The sequence below is a fragment of the Arvicanthis niloticus genome, chromosome 6 (genome assembly GCF_011762505.2).
Source record: "Arvicanthis niloticus isolate mArvNil1 chromosome 6, mArvNil1.pat.X, whole genome shotgun sequence".
Taxonomy (NCBI): domain Eukaryota; kingdom Metazoa; phylum Chordata; class Mammalia; order Rodentia; family Muridae; genus Arvicanthis; species Arvicanthis niloticus.
In genome coordinates this window covers 46200821-46224334 of record NC_047663.1, presented here as the reverse complement: position 1 = coordinate 46224334, position 23514 = coordinate 46200821, and the positions used below count along the sequence as shown (strand labels likewise).

At 47.3% G+C, this 23514-nt stretch overlaps 1 protein-coding gene across 1 annotated transcript in view; it reads left to right on the top strand.

Annotated features, from left to right (window-relative positions):
• Positions 1-5024: 5024 nt before the first annotated feature.
• The window catches only part of Pitpna (phosphatidylinositol transfer protein alpha), a 38356-nt gene continuing 19866 nt past the window's right edge, over positions 5025-23514 (top strand). Inside the window, exons 1-4 of the mRNA XM_034504862.2 lie at positions 5025-5286; positions 9523-9553; positions 15368-15516; positions 18849-18940. Coding sequence (XP_034360753.1) covers positions 5267-5286; positions 9523-9553; positions 15368-15516; positions 18849-18940 — 292 coding nt within the window. The 5' untranslated portion in view covers positions 5025-5266. The remainder of the gene's footprint in view (positions 5287-9522; positions 9554-15367; positions 15517-18848; positions 18941-23514) is intronic.

Sequence of the window (23514 nt, the reverse complement as noted above, 5' to 3'; positions counted from 1 at the left end):
AATTCCAGAATAGCCAGTACTTCACAGGGAAACCCTATCTCAGAAAAAAGCAGGAAAAAAAATGTTTCAGGGCTGGATGTGGCACATACCTTAATTTCTTTTTGTGAGTATTTATTTTAATTTTCTGTCTACATTTGAATGCCTGCATGTATGTATGTGTACAGTTGTGAGTGCCAGGTACTCGTGGAGGACAAAAGATCCAGCTTTTCTGGATCTGGAGTTGTAGGTAGTTGTGAGCTACTATGTAGGTGCTAGAAACTGAACCCAGGTCCTCTGTAAGAGTAGCAAGTGCTTTTTTTTTTTTTTTTTTTTTTTTTTTTTTTTTTTTTTTGAGACAGGGTTTCTCTGTATAGCCTTGGCTGACCTGGAACTCACTCTGTAGACCAGGCTGGCTTCGAACTCAGAAATCCGCCTGCCTCTGCCTCCCAAGTGCTGGAATTAAAGGCGTGTGCACCACCACCTGGCTAGCAAGTGCTCTTAACAGTTGAGCTAGCTCTTCAGTTCTAAGGCACATACCTTTTATCCCAGCACTTGGGAGGCAGAAGCAGGTAGAGTCCTGAGTTCAAGGGTCGGCCTGCTCTACACAGAGAGTTCCAGGCCACCCAGGGTCATATAGTAAGATCCTGCCTTAAAAAACAAGTGTTAATAAATAAAAAGGCTTAGAGGTGTAACAATATGGGAGAGTTTACATATAAGAAACCTAGTGTCTAATCCCAGCAGTCAGAAGGCAGAGGTAGGCAGATCTCTGTAAGTTCAAGGCCAGCCTGGTCTACGTAGTGTTTCAGGACAGCCAGGGCTAGATAGAGAAACTCTGTCATGAAAAACTAGACAGAGACAGACAGACAGAGGCAGAGACAGACAGAGGCAGAGACAGAGAGAGATAACAGAGAAAAAATAAACTTGGATTTCATATCCTTGGTACAAGTACCAGAAGAAAGGAAGGAAGGAAAGGAAGAAAAAAAGGAGGAAGGGAAAAACAAAACCTGGTGAGATGACTCTATGGTATAGTGGATTGCTGCTAAGTCTGACAGCCTGAGTTCAATCCCTGCCTTGGAGACTTTGAAATGCTTGGAGAAAGGGAAGAGGCAGGCAGGAGTGGCAAACCTCCTGTAAGTTAGGACTTCCTTAAGGCCCCTTAATTGATCCCTTATCAGAAGGAGCCTCTCAACTGGCACTCAAAGTTCCAAGCTCAGCCCTGTCTGAAGGCTACCCCATTGTCAACTCAGTATGTGCTGCTCTGGCCCCGGGCCCCCCCACTTGAGAGGCAAGGCCTACCTGCACCTGCGACTCCCATGTTTTCCCTCTGCAGAGGTAGTCCTAATTTTTACCTCAGATTGCTTTTATACCGACTGGAATCTTTTTTTTTTTTTTTTTCTTTTTTTTCTTCCTTTTTGAGACAGGGTTCTCTGTGTAGCCCTGGCTGTCCTGGAACTCACTCTGTAGACCAGGCTGGCCTCGAACTCAGAAATCCGCCTGCCTCTGCCTCCCAAGTGCTGGGATTAAAGGTGTGTGCCACCACTGCCCGGCTACTTCCTTGAATCTTAACCAGCACTGACTGATTCACCTGTCATCCATGGTTACCTCTGTCACAGACTACTCTAAGTTGATACCTATGAGTGCCAGGAGTGGGAGAACTGACCCTTACACTTTCTGATGGTTGTGCATGTGAAAGGGGTTGTGTGTGTGTGGTATTTGTTTTTTGTTGTTTATTTAAGACAGATTTTTTTTTTTCTATGTAGCCCTGGTTGTCCTAGAACTCTTTATGTTGAACAGGCGGGCCTCTGACTCATAGTGATTTGCCTGACTCCGCCTCTCTCCTGAGTGAAGTGACCAAAGGTATGTATCCCACGTGTGGCTTTTATGTTTTTTTTTTAAGATTTTTTTTGTTGTTGTTATTTTAAAATTACGTGCTTGTGTCTGTTTCTGTGTGTGGGTTTTTGCATGTAAGTGCAGGAGCAGCAGCAGCAGCAGGCCAGAGGTGGCAGATCCCCCGTGAGGCTATAGTTATAGGTGGTTGCTAGCTGCATGATATGGGTACTCCAGTCTTCTGAAAGAGTGGCATGGACTCTTAACTGAGCTAAGCCATCTCTCCAGCCCTTCCTGCCTCTAGCTCAGAGGTTTTGGGATTACCAGCATGAGCTATCAGGCCTGATTTATGCGATACTGGGAGTTGAACTCAGGACTTCGCAAGTGCTGGGCAAGCATTCTGCTAGGGGAACTACCTCTCTAGCCTTGATGTTTTGTGTTTTTAGTTCCCCCAGTGTCCAGCACAGCCCTCCAATCTCATGCTTTTGCCTTTATCCACTAATTAGCAGCAATTCCTCTGTCCAAATACCACTGTTAATGTTGCCCCTGGGCTCATTCACCCAACTCAGCTTCTGAGTCACACTGGTCTCTTCCAAAGTCACTTCTGTAAGTTTATATTGAGTTTCCCTCCATTCAGGAAGGGAGGGATCTTGTTTGCTTGGTCATCCCTTGTGTTTTAAGTGTCTAGAAAAGGACTCAGGACAGGGCCAGGTGCTCAGTCAATATTTATTGAGTGAATAAATAAATGTACTCTCCCAAACCAGCCTGTAAGTTCCCAGGAGGGCAGGATCTGGTTGCTTCCTGGAGAGAGCCATCATTTTCTAGAGAACCATCCATTGATACCATAGAGGAGAGGAAGCCCTGTGCTAGAGGGCCAGGGCACTAGTGGCCAGGCCACTTCTTCAAGCTTGCCTGTTTTTCAGTCTTTTCTTTGTTTTTTTTGTTTTGTTTGTTTTGTTTTTTTTTTGTTTTTTGTAGTTCCCCTTGCTTTCCTAGAGTTTGATGAATGAATGGCCAATAGATACACCATTTAGAGCAGCCCTGGTCACTGGTCACAGCTGGGTGACAGGCAGTATGGCCTCCTGCTCCCCAGGTCCTTTCTGAGCCACTATCTCAAGTAGTTCTCTCACACTGCATCCAGATAACCTTCAGGTCCCCACTCTTGGTGAATGAGTACCATGGGTTTGCCAGCCCCTTCCTGTGCCAGAGTACTGTTCACTCAGGCCCCCAGGCCTGCTTTTCTCATTCCTCCCTTGCTCTCACCCTGTTGCCCTCTTGGCTAATCAGTCAAAAAACAAGTCCTGTTTTTTGTTTGTTTGTTTTTTTTCCACCTATCCCAAATGCTCCCTGGATTTCTGCCATTGCCTCCTCACTAGTGTGACTGCCTATGTTTGGCCCCACCCAGCCCTCTCTTCTTCCCTCCCTGCCCCCAACATTCAGGAAGAACCCATCCTGTGCATCTCAAACCACTCCAGAAACCCTCAAATGCCCTCCCCTGGCCTGCAGCCCACACACTATTGTCAGCTACCAGGAACCTGTCCCTTCCCAGTTCTTCAGCCTCCAGACTTAGTGCTCTGGTTACTTCTGCTTGTCAGATGCTCCTCAATTGTTTCTTCTGCTTTAGGAACCTCCCAGTTGAGAAAAAAAAAAAAAAGTTCCCATCAGATCTGCCTGTAGGTAAGCCTGTGGGGGCATCTTCTAGATTAATGATTGCGGTGGGAGGGCTCAGCTCACTCAGCTCTCCCTGGCCCGAACAATGCCTGGCCAGGTTGTCCTGGGTTTTTACAAGAAAGCAGGCTGAGCAAGCCAGTTCGGCAGTACTCCTCCATGGCCTCTGCTTCAGTTCCTGCCTGTACGGTCCTGCCCCGTTTTCCCTTGCTAATGGACTCTAATCTCAAGGTCACAATAAACCCTTTTCTCCCCAAGTTACCTTTGGTCATGGTCTTTATCACAGCAACAGAAAACCACACTAGGACAAGTCCCTGGCTGCAGCCTGTTCCTGACTACACACAGCCTTTATGTCCCTGTGTGCTCTCTGCTGTGCATGAGTGGTCCTCCCCAGCACCTTGCAGGACATCTTCCCTCAAGGGACTCCTCACATACACCAGGTGCCCTCTAGTGTGATCCCATTAAACACAACTCTCACCCCACCCCACCCCAGCCTGCTGCCAAGCTTCCTTTTTCTTCTTTTTCTGTGATTCTGGGATTGAACCTAGGGCCTCCTGCATATGAGGCAAGTACTCTACGAGCCATATCCCAGCCCTCTCCTCACCTTTTATGAGACAGTGACTTATTAAGTTTTTCAGGCCGGCTTTGAACTTTCCATCCTCCTGCCTCAGCTCCTGGACAGCTAGGATTACAGGCCTGTACCATCAGCACTGGCAGCCCCTTTCCTTCCAATTGCCTGCTACCCTCAGCCATCACCTGCCTCCCCTTCATTTGATTGCCATCTCCCTAAGGGCAAGATAGTGCCACCCTTGTTTTCTCTATCCAGGACAGCACAGGCTCTGGTACACAGCAGATCCACAGCCAATGTTTATTGGATGGATGAGGAAACACTAAGATTTTAAGTTAGAATCTCAGCTATACCCAGCATTCATGAGCCAGAGGCAGGTGGATCTTTGAGAGTTCAAGGCCAACCTGGTCTACAGCACGAGTTCCAGGACAGCCAGAGCTACATAGTGAGATCCTCTAAAAAAAAAAAAAAAAAAAAAAAAAAAAAAAAAAGGAAAAAAAAAATCTCAGCTACATCATGAAAAAGCTGTGATGAGCAAATCTAACTTCTGCAGCCTTCTTGCCTGTAAACGAGGACAGTAACAATATTTTTCTGGTGGAGTTGTGGAGTCAAGTATTTAAAGAAAGTATATACACAGTTTTTTGGTTTTGGTTTCTTGGTGAATCCAAATTAGGCAAGTGCTTCCTGGTTGAATTAAATCTCCAACTCCCTCGTTTTATTTTCGACACCCCTGGCTCTCAGCACACCCACCAGCGAAGTCCAAGCATATAGGCAAAGCAGCTCCTGATGCAGAAGAGCATTCATAACCAAACATGTCTCTTTACTTCCTGACTACCAAACCAGACTTGGGCCGGGACGCTAACATGGATCCGGAGCCACGGCCCATTTAAGGGTAGAGGGGCGGACCCGGGAAGGCCCCGCCCCGCGTGAGGTCAACGCGCACTGCTGCGTCTGACGCTTTGGTTGCCGCAGAGACGCCCCGCCCCCGCGTGGCGCTGCGGAACCGGAGCTCCGGGCGGCGTCGGCAGAGGCGCGGGAGGTGGCGAGGCCAGGGCAGGGCGGCAGAAGCCCGCGCGGCGACCGCAGCGAGAGCAGCGGGGACAGAGCAGACCACGACGAAGGCGCACAGGCAGCGGGGCCGGGCCGGGCCATCGGGAGAGCGGCCACCGGGAAGCGGGCGGGAGGCCGGGCTGGCAGCTGGCAGCCGCCGAGCCGCGAAGCGACATGGTGCTGCTCAAGGAGTAGTGAGTGTCGGGTCGGCTGTGCGGAAGCGAGGCGGAAGGGAGGGTCGGGATGACGGCCGCGAAGGCAGATCCCCTGCCTGGGGATGGAGAACACCGGATGGGGCTGTTGGGCCGCCTAGCAGGGGCGGAGAGGACAGTGGGGGCTGGATGGGGCCTGAGGTGGAGCCGGAGGGGCCAGAGGGTGACAGACAGCACCTGAGGTGAGATCGAATAGGCCAGAGAGGAGGCCGAGAACCGGTGCGGGCCGGTCAGGGCCTGAGGAGGGGTCAAGGGAATAGGGAGAGCCAGAGGAGGCATAAGGAGGGGCCCGGGGAATGGAGAGCGCTGGATGTGGTATGGCCCTATAGTGGGCGCCGAGGGATGAAGGGGCAGACAGAACTGCCTGAAGGACTGAGGAGTTGTGTAAGGGACCAAGGAGCAGTGGGACAAGGGCAGGCAGCCCCGGTGAGTTGGCTGACGGTGGGGAGGTGTTTGAGGCTGAGCTGTACCAAGGGGCAGGGAAGATCAGATAAGGTAGCTCTTGGAATGGAGTTGAGGTGGTGGGGAGGAGTGTTGAGGCGGAACCTGGGGCATGGACAGTGGCTGCCTGAGGCAGCAGAGGAAGAGGGATTGTAATAATTGGTTGCAGAAAAAAAGGACTTCAATCAAAGCCACGCTTGGGTGATGGGATGGGAGAAAGCATAGGGGACTAGATAACAGGGCTGGGGTGGGGATGGCTGGAGTGACATGGTACCCAAGTAGGCACAGAAGAGGAGGCTTTTGCAAGAAGCTCAGCATGCCTGCTTAGGACTTGGCAACACTTGAATGAAGAGTCTAGAAAATACAGGGCAGCTTCTGAAGTGATATGAAGGAGTGTGGGTGATAGAGAAGGGCAGGAAGTTATTTAGCAGGGCCCAGGACCATCCAGGAAGATGATTTAAGACTGAATGTGCCTGCTAATGGAGGTGGTGGGGTCCAAGATAGGGATATTCAATCCTACTGGATGCCAGGTGTTGGCGCAAAGAGATAAGGACATTGTTTGGAGGAATTGAGGAGGTCCCACAAATGTTTTGGGGTGTGTGGAGCTGTTGATATGGAGGTGGTCAGGGCTTGCAGAGACATTGATGTTTGCTCCTGAAACCCAAGGACTTGGCTATTTGGATTGCTGTCTTCCAGACAGTATGACCCAATCCTGAGGATCGTGGTTCCAAGTGAACATCTCAGGGCTTTCTGCTCTCCTCCAGGAGAAATTGGATGTGTATAGATTTTGTGGTGCCCCTAAGCTTCCCTAGAGGGGAGGGCAAGTGGGCAGCATTGGGTCCTGAGCTGCAGTTCAGAAATGGGAGATGTCAAAGTAAAGAGAAACTTGGGAAAGTCTTAGTGACCAAGTAAGTGTGCAGAGGACTCTCTTGTCTCTCAGTGAAGGCACTTTGTCTATCCCCACAGGGTTCTCTCCTTGGAGGTGTTTAAGATGTTGAAGACATAGTGTAGTTTGAATGACAAACAAAAGGGAGCCAGGTGTCATCCTACCTTGACTCTTGAGAACATTAATTTGGAGGCTCCATCGCCTCTCTTAATACCCAGTCTGATGTTAATCCAGCCAGAGCTCAGAGCTTTATGTGGTGAAAAGCAAGAATACTTGAGTGCCAGTGTTCTCCAAGGAGAACATGGTGAGCTTTGCATTTTAATCCATAGTGTCCAAACGAACGAGCTCTTCTCACTTTACAGATTAAAAAAAAAAAATCCCACATGAATCCCACAGTCTGTAGAAATGTGTAGTTTTGTAAAGGTCAAGCTGGGGAAAGAAGGGCCTTTTGAAGAGGCAAGTGAGTTTGGGAGGCAGGCGTTCCTTTCTCATTCTTTGTTCTCCCCACTTGAAGCCTGCCAGGGAAAGGGCCAAGGGTGCTGGCGATACAGAACTTGCCGGGCATCTGTATTTCTGTGTGATAGGCAGGTTCCCTGTGTGTGCGTCCCTGGGTAGGGGACAGGATAAGAAACTGGGCAGGAGGGGGCATCAGGATACTTGGCTGTGCTTGGAGCCCTGCAGCTCTAAGACCGACACAAGTGAAGGTCATACCATAGTGAGCATGGCTCCAGTCTTGGCCCAGCTGGGCCTCCGTGGCCCTATCCTTTCAAATTGTCCCCTGTGGCTGCTGAGGTGGTTTTGTTCCGAGGGAGAAATGTCTGGGTGTGCAGATGGAAGCAGGCTCAGAGCATCCTTGAAGGTGCTGGACTGTAACTAGTCTGTTCTGAGGGCAGCTTGGACCTCAAGGTTGTTGTCCCTGTTGCTTTTTCTGACACTTCCTCCGACAGGATTTTCCCCGATTTGAGTTCTGCAAATTCTTTGATGTGATTTTTGCTGTGTTCCTGAAGATAAAAGGCGTATTGTTTTCTAGGAAGTTTCTTCTGAGGGTGCAGAAATTCTGCCCTCTAAGTTAGAAGTACTTTTATGCACCGTTGCTTTCTTCTAATGGGAGGATTTATATTATTTGAGTCTTTCTGGAGGAAGGGAATGAGCAGGCAGTAGAGACTTGGAACCCATTTTATTTATTTATTTATTTTCCTGCTGCTTTTTCTGCTTGATGCCTGGCTTTTACTCTGATGTTTTCCTCAGGTCTCACTGTGTGTTTTCTTGCTGCCTGGGAGAACTTTGTGGGACTAGGGAATAGCAAGCTGTTATAATAGCAGCCTGAAGCAAAAAGGCATGCTTGTGGTGGCACATGCCTTTAATCCAGCACTTGGGAGGCAGAGGCAGGTGGATTTCTGAGTTCAAGGCCAGCCTGGTCTACAGAGTGAGTTCCAGGACAGCCATGGCTACACAGAAAAACCCTGTCTCGAAAAACCAAAAAAAAAAAAAAAAAAAAAAAAAAAAAGGCATCCTTGCACCTCTGCATAGGAAGACAGTATGTTCATGCTTCCCTAAGCAAGTGTACAAGGTGCAGAGGACCTAGCAGGTCCCAGCAAGGATCTGAGAACTGGGGATCTCAGCTTTGCCTCTTACTTATTTATTTATTTTATTTTATTTCGTTGACACAGGGTCTCTCTGTGTATCCCTGGCTGACCTGGGGAACTCACTCTGTAGATCAGGCTGGCCTCAAACTCAGAGATCTGCTTGCCTCTGCCTCCTGAGTGCCAGGATTAAAGTCATGCCCCACTGCCTGTTTCTACTTTTTTTTTTTTTTTTTTTAAAGAAACAGGGTCTTGGGCTGGAGAGATGGCTCAGCGGTAAAGAGCACTGACTGCTCTTCCAGAGGTCCTGAGTTCAATTCCCAATAACCACATGATGGCTCACAACCATCTGTAATGGGGTCTGATATACTCTTCTGGTATGTGTCTGAAGACAGCAACAGTGTACTCATATAAATAAAAATAAATAAATCCAAAAAAAAAAAAAGAATCAGGGTCTTGCCATGTAACTCTGGTTTGCCTGGAACTTGCTATATAGACCAGGCTGACCTCAAACTGACAGACTACCTGCCTCTGCCTCCTCAGTGCTGAGTGGCTTGGCTTTTAAGTCCAGTCAAAGGCTTTTTTTTCATTTCTCTGACCTCAAAAGCACTGTACTTGGGGTCACCCACCAGTCTGCTGCAAATGCAAGCCACCTGGAGAAGTGCTTCTAGTCCACTCATCTCTCTGGAGTTCTGTGACCCTCTTGAGGACTTTGCTGGCCACAATTTCTCCATCAGCTTACATGGCACCTCCAACAATTTAGAGGTGGTCTAAATAGAGGTAGAAAGAGAAGTGAAAGGTTGGGGTGCTTTTGGATAGTTCCTGGAGGTCGGATCTGCATATCATCTATTGCTGCATGAGGGAGCTTATTTGAAGAGCAGGGGTTGTGATGTTTAAGCCTCTAAGGAATTGGCCCCTTCATAGCCTTTGACTATGAGGCTGATGCTGGGAAGTTGGACTCACTGATGCATATCCCCAGGGCCATATTCTTCAGATCTTAATCTTTACCATGATGAGCCTTTTCTGTTAGCTTCTCTGTGTTAGTAGACACATTAGCAAGTCTTACCACGGAAGAGATGTTTGAGGGTAAGGGGAGAGAAAGATGTGAGTGGCCTGCAAAGTATGTGAGGGGAATTGAGGTTTGCACTGAATCACAGGGTTCTAAATGGGATTCCAGAAGGCCGTGGGGGACCCTAGCCTGCTGGGTTTTTGTCAGTGAGTAAAGGGTCAGATGTGAAGACGTGGGCAGCTGTGCTGAGGTGATGCTTCAGAGCCTGAAGCTGATACTCTCTTTTTCCTCTCTTGTAGTCGGGTCATCCTGCCTGTGTCTGTAGATGAGGTAAGTCCCTTTTTTTCTCATCTCACCCATAGTTGTTGATGAGTACTTGTGAACATCGGCTTAGTTAGGCTGGGGGTGACCAGACTTTTGTATTGCTTTCAGTTTTTGTTCTAATACAGAGATAGCCAAGGCTTGGTTCAAGTATTCCTGTGCTACTCTTTGCTGAATCTGGATACCTGGGCACAATCAGTTTCAAGCTGTTGACTTGCTGATAGCTTTGGGCAGAGACTAAAGCAGCTCTTCACCTACTGGATACTGGACTGTTTGGGGGCATGTTATTGATGCGTTGCTGTGCGTGTGTGCGTATGTGGGGTCTCCATGACCAGGCTGGGGACAGCGTTCTCTGGTTAGTGACACTCTCTAGCTATGAAGCAAACCAGCAAGGCCAGAAAGCTCTTGAGTCCCCAGCCATGCTAGGTGGCTGCTGGAAAGACCAAGGCACAGAGCCCTCCTTTTACGGAGGACAGGGGCTGACAAACTGGCTTGCCTTGCCTTCTGTCCTTTTATGGTTCCTAGGTCTGAGAGCCTAGCGTGTGGAGCTGGCAGCAGTGGTTGCCACAAGAAGGTTCAGAGGCCGTGCTGACTCAGAGCTGTCTCTTGGATAGAGAAAACGGCCACGGAACCGCCCTTGTCCCACCCTTTTTTTCTGAACTTCCTCTATTTTCCCTTCCTGGCTAAGCTTATTCATGACTTTCCTCTGAATCCACAGCTCCACCCCAGCTTCCAGCAAAATGAAGGCCAGCCTGAACCCCCAGTTGTGTCTCCATCTCTTTTTCTTGTAGGACCAATGGGAATCCTGTGCTACACAGGGGAAGCTGGCTCTCTGAGAAATGAAAACAGGCTAGCAGAGGCCAGAATCTCCCTCTCCCCCACTCCCCAGGTTTCTCTGTATAGCCCTGGCTGCCCTCAAACTCAAGAGATCTGCCTGTTTCTGCCTCCAAATACTGGAACTAAAGGCATGCACCACCACTGTCTGGTCCAGAGCATTTTTGTTTGTTTGTTTTGTTTTTCGAGACAGGGTTTCTCTGTGTAGCCCTGGATGTCCTGAACTCACTCTGTAGACCAGGCTGGCCTTGAACTCAGAAATCTGCCTGCCTCTGCCTCCCAAATGCTGGGATCAAAGGCGTGTGCCACCACTGCCTGGCAGGAGCATTCTTTAGATGAGACAAGTCACCCCCAAGAGTGCTGCACATGCATTGGTCTCTGATAGAATTGTCTGTATTGGGGGACTGTACTTGATGAGAGCTGTGGAGATCTGGGAGAGACCGGCAGATGTGAGCTTGAGTGTGGTCTGAGCAGTCAGAAGTAAAGACACAAGAGACATCTGGGTACCAGTGGTGCCAGAATAGTAAATCAAAAAGTTTGAGGCCAGCTTGGGCATACAGTAAGATATGTAATATCTTAACAATATTTTTTTGAGATCTCATAATAAAATTAATCAATTAAAAAAAAAAGAGTAGCTCACACTTCTAATCCTGACACTTGGGAGTCTGAGGCAGGATTATCAAAGCTGAGCTACAAAGTGAGTCTCTGGACAGCCTGGGCTTCGGTGGGATAACCTGTTTCAAAAAAAAAATGATAAAGAAGCTTGTTGTGGTGGTACATACTTTTAAACCTCTGCCCTTGAGGCAGAGGCAAGTGGAGTCTCTGAGTTCAAGGCCAGCCTGGTCTACACAAAGAAACCCTGTCTTGAAAAACAAACAAGCCGGGCAGCTGTGGTGCAAGCCTTTAATCCCAGCACTTGGGAGGCAGAGGCAGGTGGATTTCTGAGTTTGAGGCCAGCCTGGTCTACAGAGTGAGTTCCAGGACAGCCAGGGCTACACAGAGAAACCCTGTCTCGAAAAACCAAAAAACCAAAAAACCAAAAAACCAAACAAAAAAAAACAAAACAAAAAAAAAAAAACAAAAAACCAACCAAAAAAAAAAAAAAAAAAAAAAAAAAAAAAAAAAAAAAAAAAAGAAAGAAAGAAAGAGGAAAAGAGTCCCTAGGGGATGTGAGATTGTCTTTATGTAGGATTTCAGGTATAGTGGATCAAATGAGTCTGATCAACCAAAGGCTGAGACTATAAGAGTGCTGCAGAATGGGGGGCCCAGGATGGTCTGTGCTGTCCTGGCCTCTCATGGTGGGTGTGCCCACGGTTGGAAAAAAAGGGAAATGCCTACCTTAAGAACATCACGGCTGGCAGTTTTAGCTTGTGGTGGGTTTGCAGCATGGAGGAAGTGGTGAGCCAGGCAGTGTAGTCAGAGGCTGGGCCCAGCAGGAGCCTGGGAAGTGTGCGCTGGTTCAGATTCAGCTGTCTGTGGTGTTGCTCAGCCCACCTGGACTCAGCAAGACTGCAGTGACAGGAAAGCAGCAGGGTTGCTCGGGGGACGTCGGTCGCTCCATCGGTAGCTTGAACCTTAGTTCCAGATAATCAGAAAATTCTAGAATGTGAGGAGTGAAGAATAAAGAAGTAAGGAACAGCCCCTTCTAGAGTCTTTGCCAATTACCCCTTTCTGACTCACTAGTGGCTCCCATGAGAACAGGCCAGGGTCATGTGACTGGTAGATTCAGGTCCTATATTGGAGACCATGACTTGAATTTCTTGTAGCTTCTGATATGGGGAGGAAAAAGGAAAGGAGAAAGCCACCGGTTTATAATCATCTTGATGCCTGAATCGATATTTTGGGGCAGAATTAGCTTTTTGGCCAGAGTCTTTAGTGTGACCCTACCTTGGGTTTCCAGGCATCTTGCAGCAGAGCAAGAAAGCCCTGGCTGTTTGACATGGGTGTGTCCACCAGTGGTTCCTGGCCTATCTCCTGTGGAGAGGGCAGGCTCAGGGCATCCTTCCTTTAATGCAACCTGACCTGACAGGGCTGTATGGGTGGGTCAACAGAGTACTGTATTTTTTTTTCTTGTTTTCGAGACAGAGTCTTACTGTATATCCTTTGCTAGCCTGATACTCAGTATGTGGCCCACAGTGGCCTGAAACTAATTCATGGCAGTTCTCTTGGCTTAAGCTCCTGTGTGCTGGGATTACAGCCATCTGCGTGGTGGGCCATTTATTTGTGCCCAACTGTATCGCATTTTCTTGTTGTATGTCATTCAGTGTTTCTGCTGTACATTTCATCACCCCAGGTTCCTACTCAATTATTCAAGTAGTAGAGTCTCTGCTTTGTTTCACTGAGTGACTTAGTCTATGGGACAAGGGGACAGCTCTCAAGGGCAAGGTAACATTGTTCTTAGCCTAAGGAGGCTGGAACCCAGGTCTCTTTGGGGCTCTTTATCTGATTTTGTGTCTGACCCCACCTTTACCGCCACCCAGTCTTGAATCTGGCAGCCTTCCCAAGATGCAGAATGGCTGTTCCAAAGGGAGCCTTCTGACCTGAAGTAGTCCTCACTTGGACTTTGTGCAGATCTGTCTTCTTTACCTCTTTGGATTAACAAAGCCGCCTCACTTGTCTGATTGGGATTAAGGGATCAGAATATCAAGAGAGATTAAAGGGGAAGAGGCCAGCACGCAGACTGATCCTCTTAGAGTCCGCCCTCTGATCTCCTGCCCTAGAAGGGAATTCCTGAGGACCATGGTCTTTCCTGGCCCCAGGGCCCCTCTCCAAAGAACACTACTAGCAAACCGCAGCTAGTCCGGCCCACAGGCCCTCTCCTCAGCCTGCCCTTTAGGATTTGCTGAGTCAGTTGTTCAATGTCCTTATGACTCTTCCAAAGCAGAGGTCCTGCTGCTTCATGTGGAGGAAGCCCTGGCTCAGCCAAACCCTGACCCATTTGATATGGGTTTCAAGTGTGCCCTAGCAGGTGTTAGACTGGAAGGGCACAAGGGGCAGTGTGGGCATCCGTGAGGCACCACAGCAGTATGGGTATTGCTCAAGATTAGCAAGATCGAGGTAACTTGTCTTACCCTCTCAAATGTTTCTCTTTGATGGGATTAACTGAGCCTTGATCACTTACCTTTCCTTGGCATTCTGTGCTGTACTTTTGCTTTGGAAATTTGGGCTTTAGGCTTTGTGGTAAGCAGTGATCTATACCAGGTCACTGCTTTACCCTTTAGATGTCTCCTAGAAGTTTTCTTGCAGTGTGTAGGGGGCTGAGGTGGAGAAGGCTTCCAGGTGTGACAGCAGAGCCAGAGCTCTATGTTTTGCTCTTGTGACAGTACTGTGCCTTGGAGCGGATGCCAGAGGTACAGCTAGGTGATTTCAATCTCAGAACACCCCTAGTCTTACCCCTGGGGGTATCAGGAATTCAAGGGAGGGTGTAGAAGGCCAGGGAAGCTTTATGTCCACCCCAGCAGGTTAGGTAATTGAGTTCTTGTCTGTCTTTTCCTTGGCCTTCTTGGCCTTGGGTGCCATGAGGAAAATGCATTTTGGAATAGATGTAATTTCCTCCTCTGTCACTGTCCTTTTTCTCTGCACTGTTCATTTTCTTGCCTTTTGTATTGTTTTTGAAACATGAACCCTGACTGTCCTAGAAATTATGTTGACAAGACTGGCCTTGAACTCCCAGAGATCCATTTGCTCTGCCTCCTGAGTGCCAAGATTACAGGCCACCATGTTCAGATTCTTCGGCATGTTGTTCTTTTCCAGATAACTTCTCTTAGAAATGGGATCAGGGCTAGTCCTGGACATTGTCTTTAAGTCATCGGTTCTACACCAAGCTGTCCTGAAAGGGTCAGAGGAGGCCAGTGACTTGATAGGGTGACATGTGGCCCGAATAAAGGAAAACCAGGCTTTTGCCATCCAGCACCTGCCAAGTCAGAGGGGCACTCAGCCAGCACAGTCTGGGGAAAGGATCGTAAGGCAGGGAGCAGTATGGCTTCAGCCCACCAGGAATGGGAAGGATCTGGAGAGGTCTTGAGGTCCATACAGGAGAGACTGCAAGTGGGCTGAACCAATGTTTTGCCTGCGGTTGTGGGATACACAGCACTGGATAGCTTTCTTTGACAGGAAGTTGAAGTCTTTGGGTCATTTACATGTTTGTTGTTGTTGCTTGTGGGTTTTCTTTGTTTGTCCTCCCCCCAGCCCCCCACAGGATTTTTCTGTGTAGCCCTGGCTGTCCTGAAACTTACTCTGTAGACCAGGCTGGTCTCAAACTAAGAGATCCATCTGCTTCTGCCTCCTGAGTGCTGGGATTAAAGGTCTGCACCACTACTGTCTGGCTTGTTTTGTTTTTTAAACACAGGGTCTCAGGCTGTAGCCAAAGATACCCTAGAACTCACTGTAGTTTAAGCTAGCCTCATACTCATGGCAATCCTCCTACCCCAGTGTTCTGAGTGCTGCTGTTCCAAGTATGCCATGCTTAACCTTAGGGCCTATGAGGTAGATTTTTAGTAACTGAGATCCTGTTTTGGGGTCTGATACTAGAGTTGGGTCCAGGCCAGAAGAGACCCTGGACTCTGTAATGTTTTCTGGATAGTACTGTGAGATTAAGTATAGTCTCTGCTCTTTTTAAACTTATGGCCTTATAAAAATAGGAGGATAAAATTAAGTATTTCTGATGATTAAAAAGAGCCTGCAATTCCAGCTATTTGGGAATTTGATGCAGGGGGGAAAGGGGAGCTGAGGATATAGCTCAGTGGTTGAGCATTTACGTAGCAACCTAGGATGCTTTAAGGCCCTAGGTTCAATCCTTAGTACTGATGAAAAAAAGTGAAAGAAAGAAAGTAAATAAAAATAAGTAATGCTACAGAACAGAGTTCTTTATTGCTTTGGGAAGATTTTGACAAAATCTACTGTACATCCACAGGTAGATATCATGGACTACAGTTGCAGTTGGGCCATGTGTAACTGTTGTAAATAATGCTTGTCTCCTTGGTTCTGTAGTATCAAGTGGGGCAGCTGTATTCTGTGGCTGAAGCCAGTAAAAATGAAACTGGTGGTGGGGAAGGTGTGGAGGTCCTGGTGAACGAGCCCTACGAGAAGGACGATGGCGAGAAAGGCCAATACACACACAAGATCTACCACTTACAGAGGTATGTGACTGGTGGCCAGCAGCAACGTGGCCTGCTTTGGAAGTGGTGGCACTGGCTAACTGGGAGTGTCTCCAGGTTGTAGGCTGACAGCCTGTGTCACTCCACCTGTCAGTTGGGTGTGGGTGGTATTTCTTTGTTTATTCAAAGTTTTTTTTTGTTGTTGTTGTTATTAAAAAATAAAGTAGCTCCACTTACCCTATCATGCTCCCTGTCCTTAGAAGCTGTTTGCTATTTGAGCTGCTTTGTAATTATGGGGCCCTTGGTTGTCCTGAGTGTAAGAGTGTGTGGAATGTGAGTCTAAGTGCACACCCATTTCCTATATTCTTGTGTTGACCACACATCTATACATACTGGTCTTCCTCTGTAGTTAGATCCCATTCATAACTGCCTTTCACAGCCCTTCCTGTCTGGTGGTTTGCTGAGGATTTGGTTCAGAGCCTCACTTAGGCTAGGCTTATGGTCAGACCCTTGGGCTCCCTCCCCAGCCTTCCTGCCTTATTCTTTAAAAGTATGTAGAAGGACCCGGTATGGGGATGCTTGCCCAAAGTCTTAGCACTTAGGAAGTTGGGGCAGGAGGATGGTAAGTTTGAGGCCAGTTCAGACTATGTAACAAGTTCCAAGTCAGTCTAAGCTACAGAACTTCTCAAAAGCAAGCAAAGAAACAAACAAAACCCCACAAAACAAACAAAAAACTTCTCAATGAACAAGTAAAGTAATTAAGAATGTAACATGCTCTGCCTTTGATCCCAGCACTTGTGAGGCAAAGGCAAGTGGATCTCTGTGAGTTCAAGGCCAGCCTGGTCTTCAGAACAAGTTTCAGGACAGCCAGAGCCACATAGAAAACCCCTGTCTCAAAAAACCAACCAGTCAACAACAACAAAAAGGGAGGGGGGGAACATGTGTGTATATGTTGAACACAGGCTATAAGTTGTACAGTCTCAGCAGTCCTTTCTTGATACATTTGTAGTAATCTCCAGATGCAGAACACATCTTTTGATACACTTACATCTGTAAGTGTGGTAAATGTAGTAAAAAGTGTAGTTGTTAGGTCAATATTTAAATTCAGATTTTGTAGAATCAGATGTTTAAAAGTTATATCAGTTGTGTGTGTGTGTGTGTGTGCGCGCGCGTGCACCTGTCTTTGAACTTGGGTCTTCTGGAAAAGCAGCAATTGCTCTTAACTTCCGAATCACCTCTCTAGCCAACCCCCTTTTTAAAATTAGTAAAAGGATTTTTTTTTGTCCAATATTTTATTTTCAAATAACTTTGGAAATCATTTATGTACTAGAACTTATAATAAACCAGACATATTTTCTGAATACTAAGTCAAAATGATTTTACAATGAACCATGAACTGGCCCAAAGGACCTTCAAACCAGCAGTAAGCACTTACAGCTTAAATGGAAGTCAATCAAATTGCTTGAGAAATGACTCAGTGGGCTGGAGAGAAGGCTCAGCAGTTAAGAGCACATGCTGCCCTTGTAGAATGCTAGAGTTCGGTGCCCAGCACCCACATGAGGCCACTCACAATTGCCTATAACTCCAGCTCCAAATAAGTCAATGTCTTCTGGCTACCATAGGCATCTGCATCTATGCATACACATAATAAAAGTCAAAAATTTTTTTTAAAGAAGAAAGTACTTGATGGGCAGAGATGGTGCACACCTTTAATCCTAGCACTTGGAAGGCAAAGGCAGGCTTATCTCTGAGTTCGAGGCCAACCCAGTCTATGGAGTGAGTTCCAGGATAGAGAAACCCTGTCTCAGAAAACCAAAAAGAAAGACAAGAATCTGCATTTGAATTCCTAGTCACAGAATGGAAGTGAACCAGATTCATTTTCATATGTTGAAATCCTGGGTTTCCTGGATTCCTAGTTGCTGCTTTAGTCAGAGAACACTGAGCCCATGGGGTCACAGGCCTGCCAGGGCAGACAGCAGCTTGCCATTCGCTCATTGGACTCAGTGAACCGCATGGCAGAAAGTGTGTGTGTGAGGAGAGTGCCACCTTCCCTGCCTCCTCTATGCAACCACTGTTAACTCCAGAACACATTGAAAGGGGCGGGGCGGGGGTGGTGGTCCTGGAGGTCCTCAGCAGTCGCCCAAAAGCCTTTCTGGGAAGGAGGGTCTGATGGCTCCCACACTCCACAGTGTTCTTTGTTCCCTGCTATGGATTGCTGCTGCTGCAGCTTTCCACTCTTGTCTTCCATTTCTCTGTATGATAAGCATTTTGTTGTAGGCTCTGTGCAGTCTTCTTGAAAGCTGTAAACTGTGAGGCTTCCCTTTGTCCTTGGGATGAAGTGCAACTGCCTCACTTACAGGCTCTTTTGTGACTCCGTCCCTGTGTTCTCTTCTATTCTGCCTGGTACCCTGCACTAACCACTCTCTCTCCCAGCCTTACACTGCACTAACCCCTCACTCTCCCAGCCTTTTCTGCCCTATTCCCAGGCTGTTTCATGGTATCCTGCATACCTGCTGCCTGTGTGTTCATGTAGTTCTGACTGCCCTGAGGAGTTTGCCTTAAGTCATGAGCCTCCCCAATTGTGTTTCTGCTGTGCTCCTCTGAGAGCCCTGTGATCACCCTATTAGAACATATTCCTTCAGAACTGTCAGTTGTCTGTCTCTGGACCCTTTGGTTCCTGGATATCCAGTGCCTGGCACACAGAATCATCACCAAGATGAATGTGTATCAGTGTGTGAAGACTCTCAGGCTTGCTCTGGGGGCTCAGGGGTAGTTTTCTGCTGGGGATTAGCTCTTTCCTTTAGACCTGAGGCATTAAGGGGGCTTCAATAGGCTAGAGCCTATTGAAGATTATATAAGCTACCATCTAAAAGCTAAGAAAGAAGGACTGCTGATGTAGCTCAGTGCTCAGGTAAGCACAAGACTAGCATGTATGAGACTCTGATCCCAGTAGTACCTCACATGCATGCGAGAGCCGTCTGCCCAGCCCTCAGAACCCACCTTCTGATTCAGTCAGCTAGTGGCACTGGCTGTGGACCTACGATGCTAAGTGTAGTGGGACATCGGCTGTGCTGCTTGCCTTGTGCCCACTGGGCTCTGGCAGATTATAATGAGAGTGAGGAATGGCAGCAGCCAGCCCAGGGGCTCAGAAGTTGTCTTGCTCATGGTGAGTGTCAGGGCAGGTTTCCATGCTATGTGTTATGTGTAGCCAGTCAAGTTGAGGTGTCAGGCTCTGGCAGTTGCCTGCTTATCTCATAGAAAGTTGCTTGTCAACTTCTGACCCTGAGAGCAGGAGCTGTGGGAGGAGACTGCTCTGCGCCTCTTCTGTCCTTTCTCCTGCTCCCTGGATCACTCATCAGCTTTTCTCACTATAGCAAAGTACCCACGTTTGTTCGAATGCTGGCCCCAGAAGGCGCCCTGAATATACATGAGAAAGCCTGGAATGCCTACCCTTACTGCAGAACCGGTGAGTGTGGGGCTGCCCAAGGTGGGCACAAGTGGGCAGTGAGGCTGGAGGGAGGGGGGTCAGGGCTTTGTGTCCACTGTACCTTTTCAGAGTAAGCCAGAGGAAGGAGGAGGGGGCTCCTTCAGGCGTGGGGCATGTCAGTGTTATCCATTCAGCTTAGCCACGCTGACAGTCAGAGCCAGAGGCAGCACAGAACAGCTTCTCTTACTGGGGGTGAGTTTGACAATTTTGATTATTTTTAATGATTACAAAAGTAATGCTTACTGCATGTATTTTGGAAAATAAATAAAAACAGGAAAAATAATTGCTCATGATTCTTTTGTCTCTGGATAATCACTACTAACACTGCAGGGATTTTTCTGGCTTTTTTTTTTTTTTTTTGGATATTGTATGAGTTTATAGTTAACATATACATGTAAAATCTCCAGACTCAATGTTTAGATGATTGCTATTTTTTTTTTTTGATAGGGTCTCATGTAGCTGATTACTAATTCAATTTTTTAAATTACATTTCTCTAAATTTTTTAAAGTTCCATTTAATCTCTCTATCTCTCTTACACACATGAGCACACACACATGTGATGGTGTATGTATATGGAAGTTAATGGACAATTCTGTAAGCCCATTCCTTTCTTCCACTCTGCAGATCCAGGGAGACAAACTTAAGCCATTAGGCTTGGTGGCAAAGAAAGTTTCACTTGCTGACTAGAATTGTTATTTTTTAAAAACTATTTTAGTTTTTTTTTCTCTTTCTTTCTTTCTTTCTTTCTTTCTTTCTTCCTCTCTCTCTCTCTCTCTCTCTCTTTTTTTTGTTTTTTTGTTTGTTTGTTTGGTTTGGTTTTGGTTTTGGTTTTTCGAGACAGGGTTTCTCTGTGTAGCCCTGGCTGTCCTGGAACTCACTCTGTAGACCAGGCTGGCCTCGAACTCAGAAATCCACCTGCCTCTGCCTCTCTGCGTCTCTGCCTCTGCCTCCCGAGTGCTGGGATTAAAGGCGTGCGCCAGCACCGCCCGGCTAGTTAGATTTTTACTGCTTTGCCTCCGAGTGTATTTGTACCATGTGCACTTCTGGTGCCTACAGAGGCTAAACAGGCATTGCAGCCTCCATACTGGAATCACAGAAGGCTATGAACTGCTTGGTGGATGTTGGGAACTGAACTTGTTCCTCTTCAATAGCAGAGCAGTGAATGCTGCTGACTATTGAGCCCTCTCTCTAGCACCCCTATTGCTTCTTAATATTTACAATAGCAGCATAAGACCCCATCATGTGAATATATAGCTGGCCAACAGTATCTGTGGGCTCCACATCCATGGACTTTTGTTTTGTTTTGTTTTGTTTTGTTTTGTTTTGTTTTGTTTTGTTTTTTTGAGACAGGGTTTCTCTGTGTAGACCTGGGTGTCATGGAACTCACTCTGTAGACCAGGCTGGCCTCAAACTCAGAAATCCACCTGCCTCTGCCTCCCAAGTGCTGGGATTAAAGGAGTGTGCCACCACTACCTGGCATCCATGGACTTTATAAATTCAGATCAAAAATATTTTGGAGCTGGGCGGTGGTGGAGACACACTGGACTTGGTGGTATATGTGTTTAATCCCAGCACTTGTAAGAGGAAGGTAGGTGGATCTTTGTATGTTTGAGGCTACCCTTGTCTACATAGGGTGTTCAGGCCTAGCTAGGGCTACATAATGAGGCCCTGTCTGAAAAAGATAAAAATAAAAAATCAATTTCAAAACAAAAAAAGTCTGAAGAATAGAGTATAATAGTTTATATTCTGTTAGGTATTATAATTCAGAGATGTATAGTATATAAGAAGATATGCATTGGCAATATACAGATACTATTTTATATAAAGAACTTGAACATCCACAGATGTTCTGTGGGGTAACTATCCTGGGTCACTTTTTAAAACCACCCCCTAATTAGATACTTAAATTTCTGATTTTAATGTGATGTATTTATGCTTGGCTTAAAAAGTAGTTAATACCCAGGTACTCTGGAGAAGGAGGGCTCACAGGAAAGTACCTGTGGAATGATGCCCTGCCTGGAAAAGAGCCAGGCCTGGACACAGGAAAGTTAGGAAGAAAATTGCCAAAGTTGTGGTGGAAAAGAGGAAGTGAGCCCATTCTTCACTGACAAAGGGCTCAGAAATTCCCAGTGTCCTGTGCATGGGTAGATCCTGCAGTTGGATTGTCACTCTTCAGAGGTCTAGAGTCGGGGTTGAAGCATCATTGGTCTGCAGTTTCAGAAAGGAAAACAGATTGGAGCCTCTTTAGATGTGCTTTCTCTTTTACAACATGTTCTGGGATTCCTTCTGAGTAGCAGAACTCGGCTTTCCAAGATTCTGAGGTTTGAGGGACTATCTAGAAATGCCCCTGTCTCCCCGCCCCCCTCTCCTTCCTCAGGAAGGGTCTCAGTCTGTAGCACAGCAGTCTAGAAGTCCCTGTATAGCTCCAGTTGACCTTAAACTTGTAGCAACCCTCTTATGAGGCTACAGGTGAGAGCCACGGCCCCTGGCTTTGGAATAGATCTCTTAGAACTGTGCTGGTACTGACACTGTGAGGAAGCCCTAGATGGCACTGAACCCGCCTCCAAGGTCGGTGTTCACTCCTCCTGCTAGCCTTCATTCCTGCTGGCCTCATTTGTTGGCACAGTCCGATCCCACCTGCCTCTGCTCACCTGTGCCCAGCTACTGGATGTTTTCTGTTCATTCCCTAGATTGTATTTGATAGGCATGTGATCCTTATGTGACCCAAGTGTGTCCTTATCTTGTGGGCTTTGGGAATGACCAAAGTCATTGCTCTCTCCAGTCTTCCATGTATCAGAAGATACACAATCAATGATGGGACCTAGGCTATGGACAGGTTTATTGCTGTAACTGAAAATGCAAATTTTACTACTCCCTATACACTGGACAGGAAGCTGTTGCCTGCTGTGTGTGTCTGTAGCCCAGGCTGGCCTTATAACTTGGAACTGGCCCTGAACTCCTGATCCTCCTGGTTTAGTACCTTGTAAGCGCTGATATAATAGGTCTGCAGCACCTTGCTGAGCTTGTTTTCATATTCTGAAAAGCGGTGTGCAAGAGCCAGGTGTGATGGCACACTCCTGCAATCCTAGATCTGGGAAACAGGCAGCTGGATTTCTGTTAAGACCAGTATGGTCTATGTAGAAAGACCCTGTCTGCCGGGCGGTGGTGGCACACGCCTTTAATCCCAGCACTTGGGAGGCAGAGGCAGGTGGATTTCTGAGTTCGAGGCCAGCCCGGTCTACAGAGTGAGTTCCATGACAGCCAGGGCTACACAGAGAAACCCTGTCTCGAAAGAAAAAAAAAAAAAAAAAGAAAGAAAGACCCTGTCTAAACCACAACCCTTCCCAGCCCCCCATTCCTTCCCTGTAGTTGAGTGATGAAGCACTTACCTAGCCCAAGGCCCTGGGTTTGCTCTCTAGCATTGCAAATAAAGGAGGAAAAGAGACTGCTGAGAGTGGCAGGGTGTGTCTGGTTTAGGGACAAAGGTGGCATTCCTCCATGCCATATTGAGCATGAGCTGTAAAAACCTTAGTTATCTTGAGGCAAGCTAAGCATGGGTTTCTGGATGCACCACTTGTGCCGATGGAGGGATGCCCCTGTCTGCTGTAACTCTTCGGAGGGTGTGCTGCAGTCGGCATGGCAGTTTTCTACACAGTGAATGTTAGTTCACACATCAGTTCTTTTTTTGTTTTGTTTTGTTTTTTTTGAGACAGGGTTTCTCTGTGTAGCCCTGGCACACATCAATTCTTGACAAAAGAAAGAAAATACAATTTCTGAATTCTCCATGAAGAGGAGGTGGCAGTGGGTGGGGGAGGGAAGGCTACCTTCTTAGTAGCTGCCAACTTCTGAGTGGAATCCACTCCTACAGAGGACCATGCTGGATCCTGGGCCTCCTCATCCTTTATCTCCTCTTTTACATAAGAGAGAACAGATGAGGAAGGCTTCTTACTGACCCTCCCTGGAGGTCGATGGACAGAGGTCACCAGTACTGGCAGCATTTCAGTGTGACCTAAGTCCATCTGAGGTTGAGGAGAGGTGGGTGAGGTGTGTGGAGTCTCCCACCCCTGCCTTTGGAAGGCTCCCGCTTTATTCTGGGAGCAGCGAAACAGATTTGGGAAGCTCTGTTCATCATGGAGTTTTTCTGTTCTCTTACTTTATTTCTGTCTCTTCTCTCCTGAAGTTGACAGGGCAGGCTGATAAATGAAAATGGGAAGAGGAGAAATACCTGGCTCCTTGTCTCTTCCCTCAGACCTTTCACTCTCAGCTGGCACAGTACCACTAAGTCAGGGTTTAAAATACTATATTAAGAGACTGGACATGGTGGTAAATGCTTAGAATGTAGCATTTAGGAAGCTGAGGCAGGCCAGGCGGTGGTGGCGCACGCCTTTAATCCCAGCACTTGGGAGGCAGAGGCAGAGGCAGGCGGATTTCTGAGTTCGAGGCCAGCCTGGTCTACAGAGTGAGTTCCAGGACAGCCAGGACTACACAGAGAAACAGAAAAACCAAAAAAAAAAAAAAAAAGAGCTGAGGCAGGAGGATCACAACTTCAAGG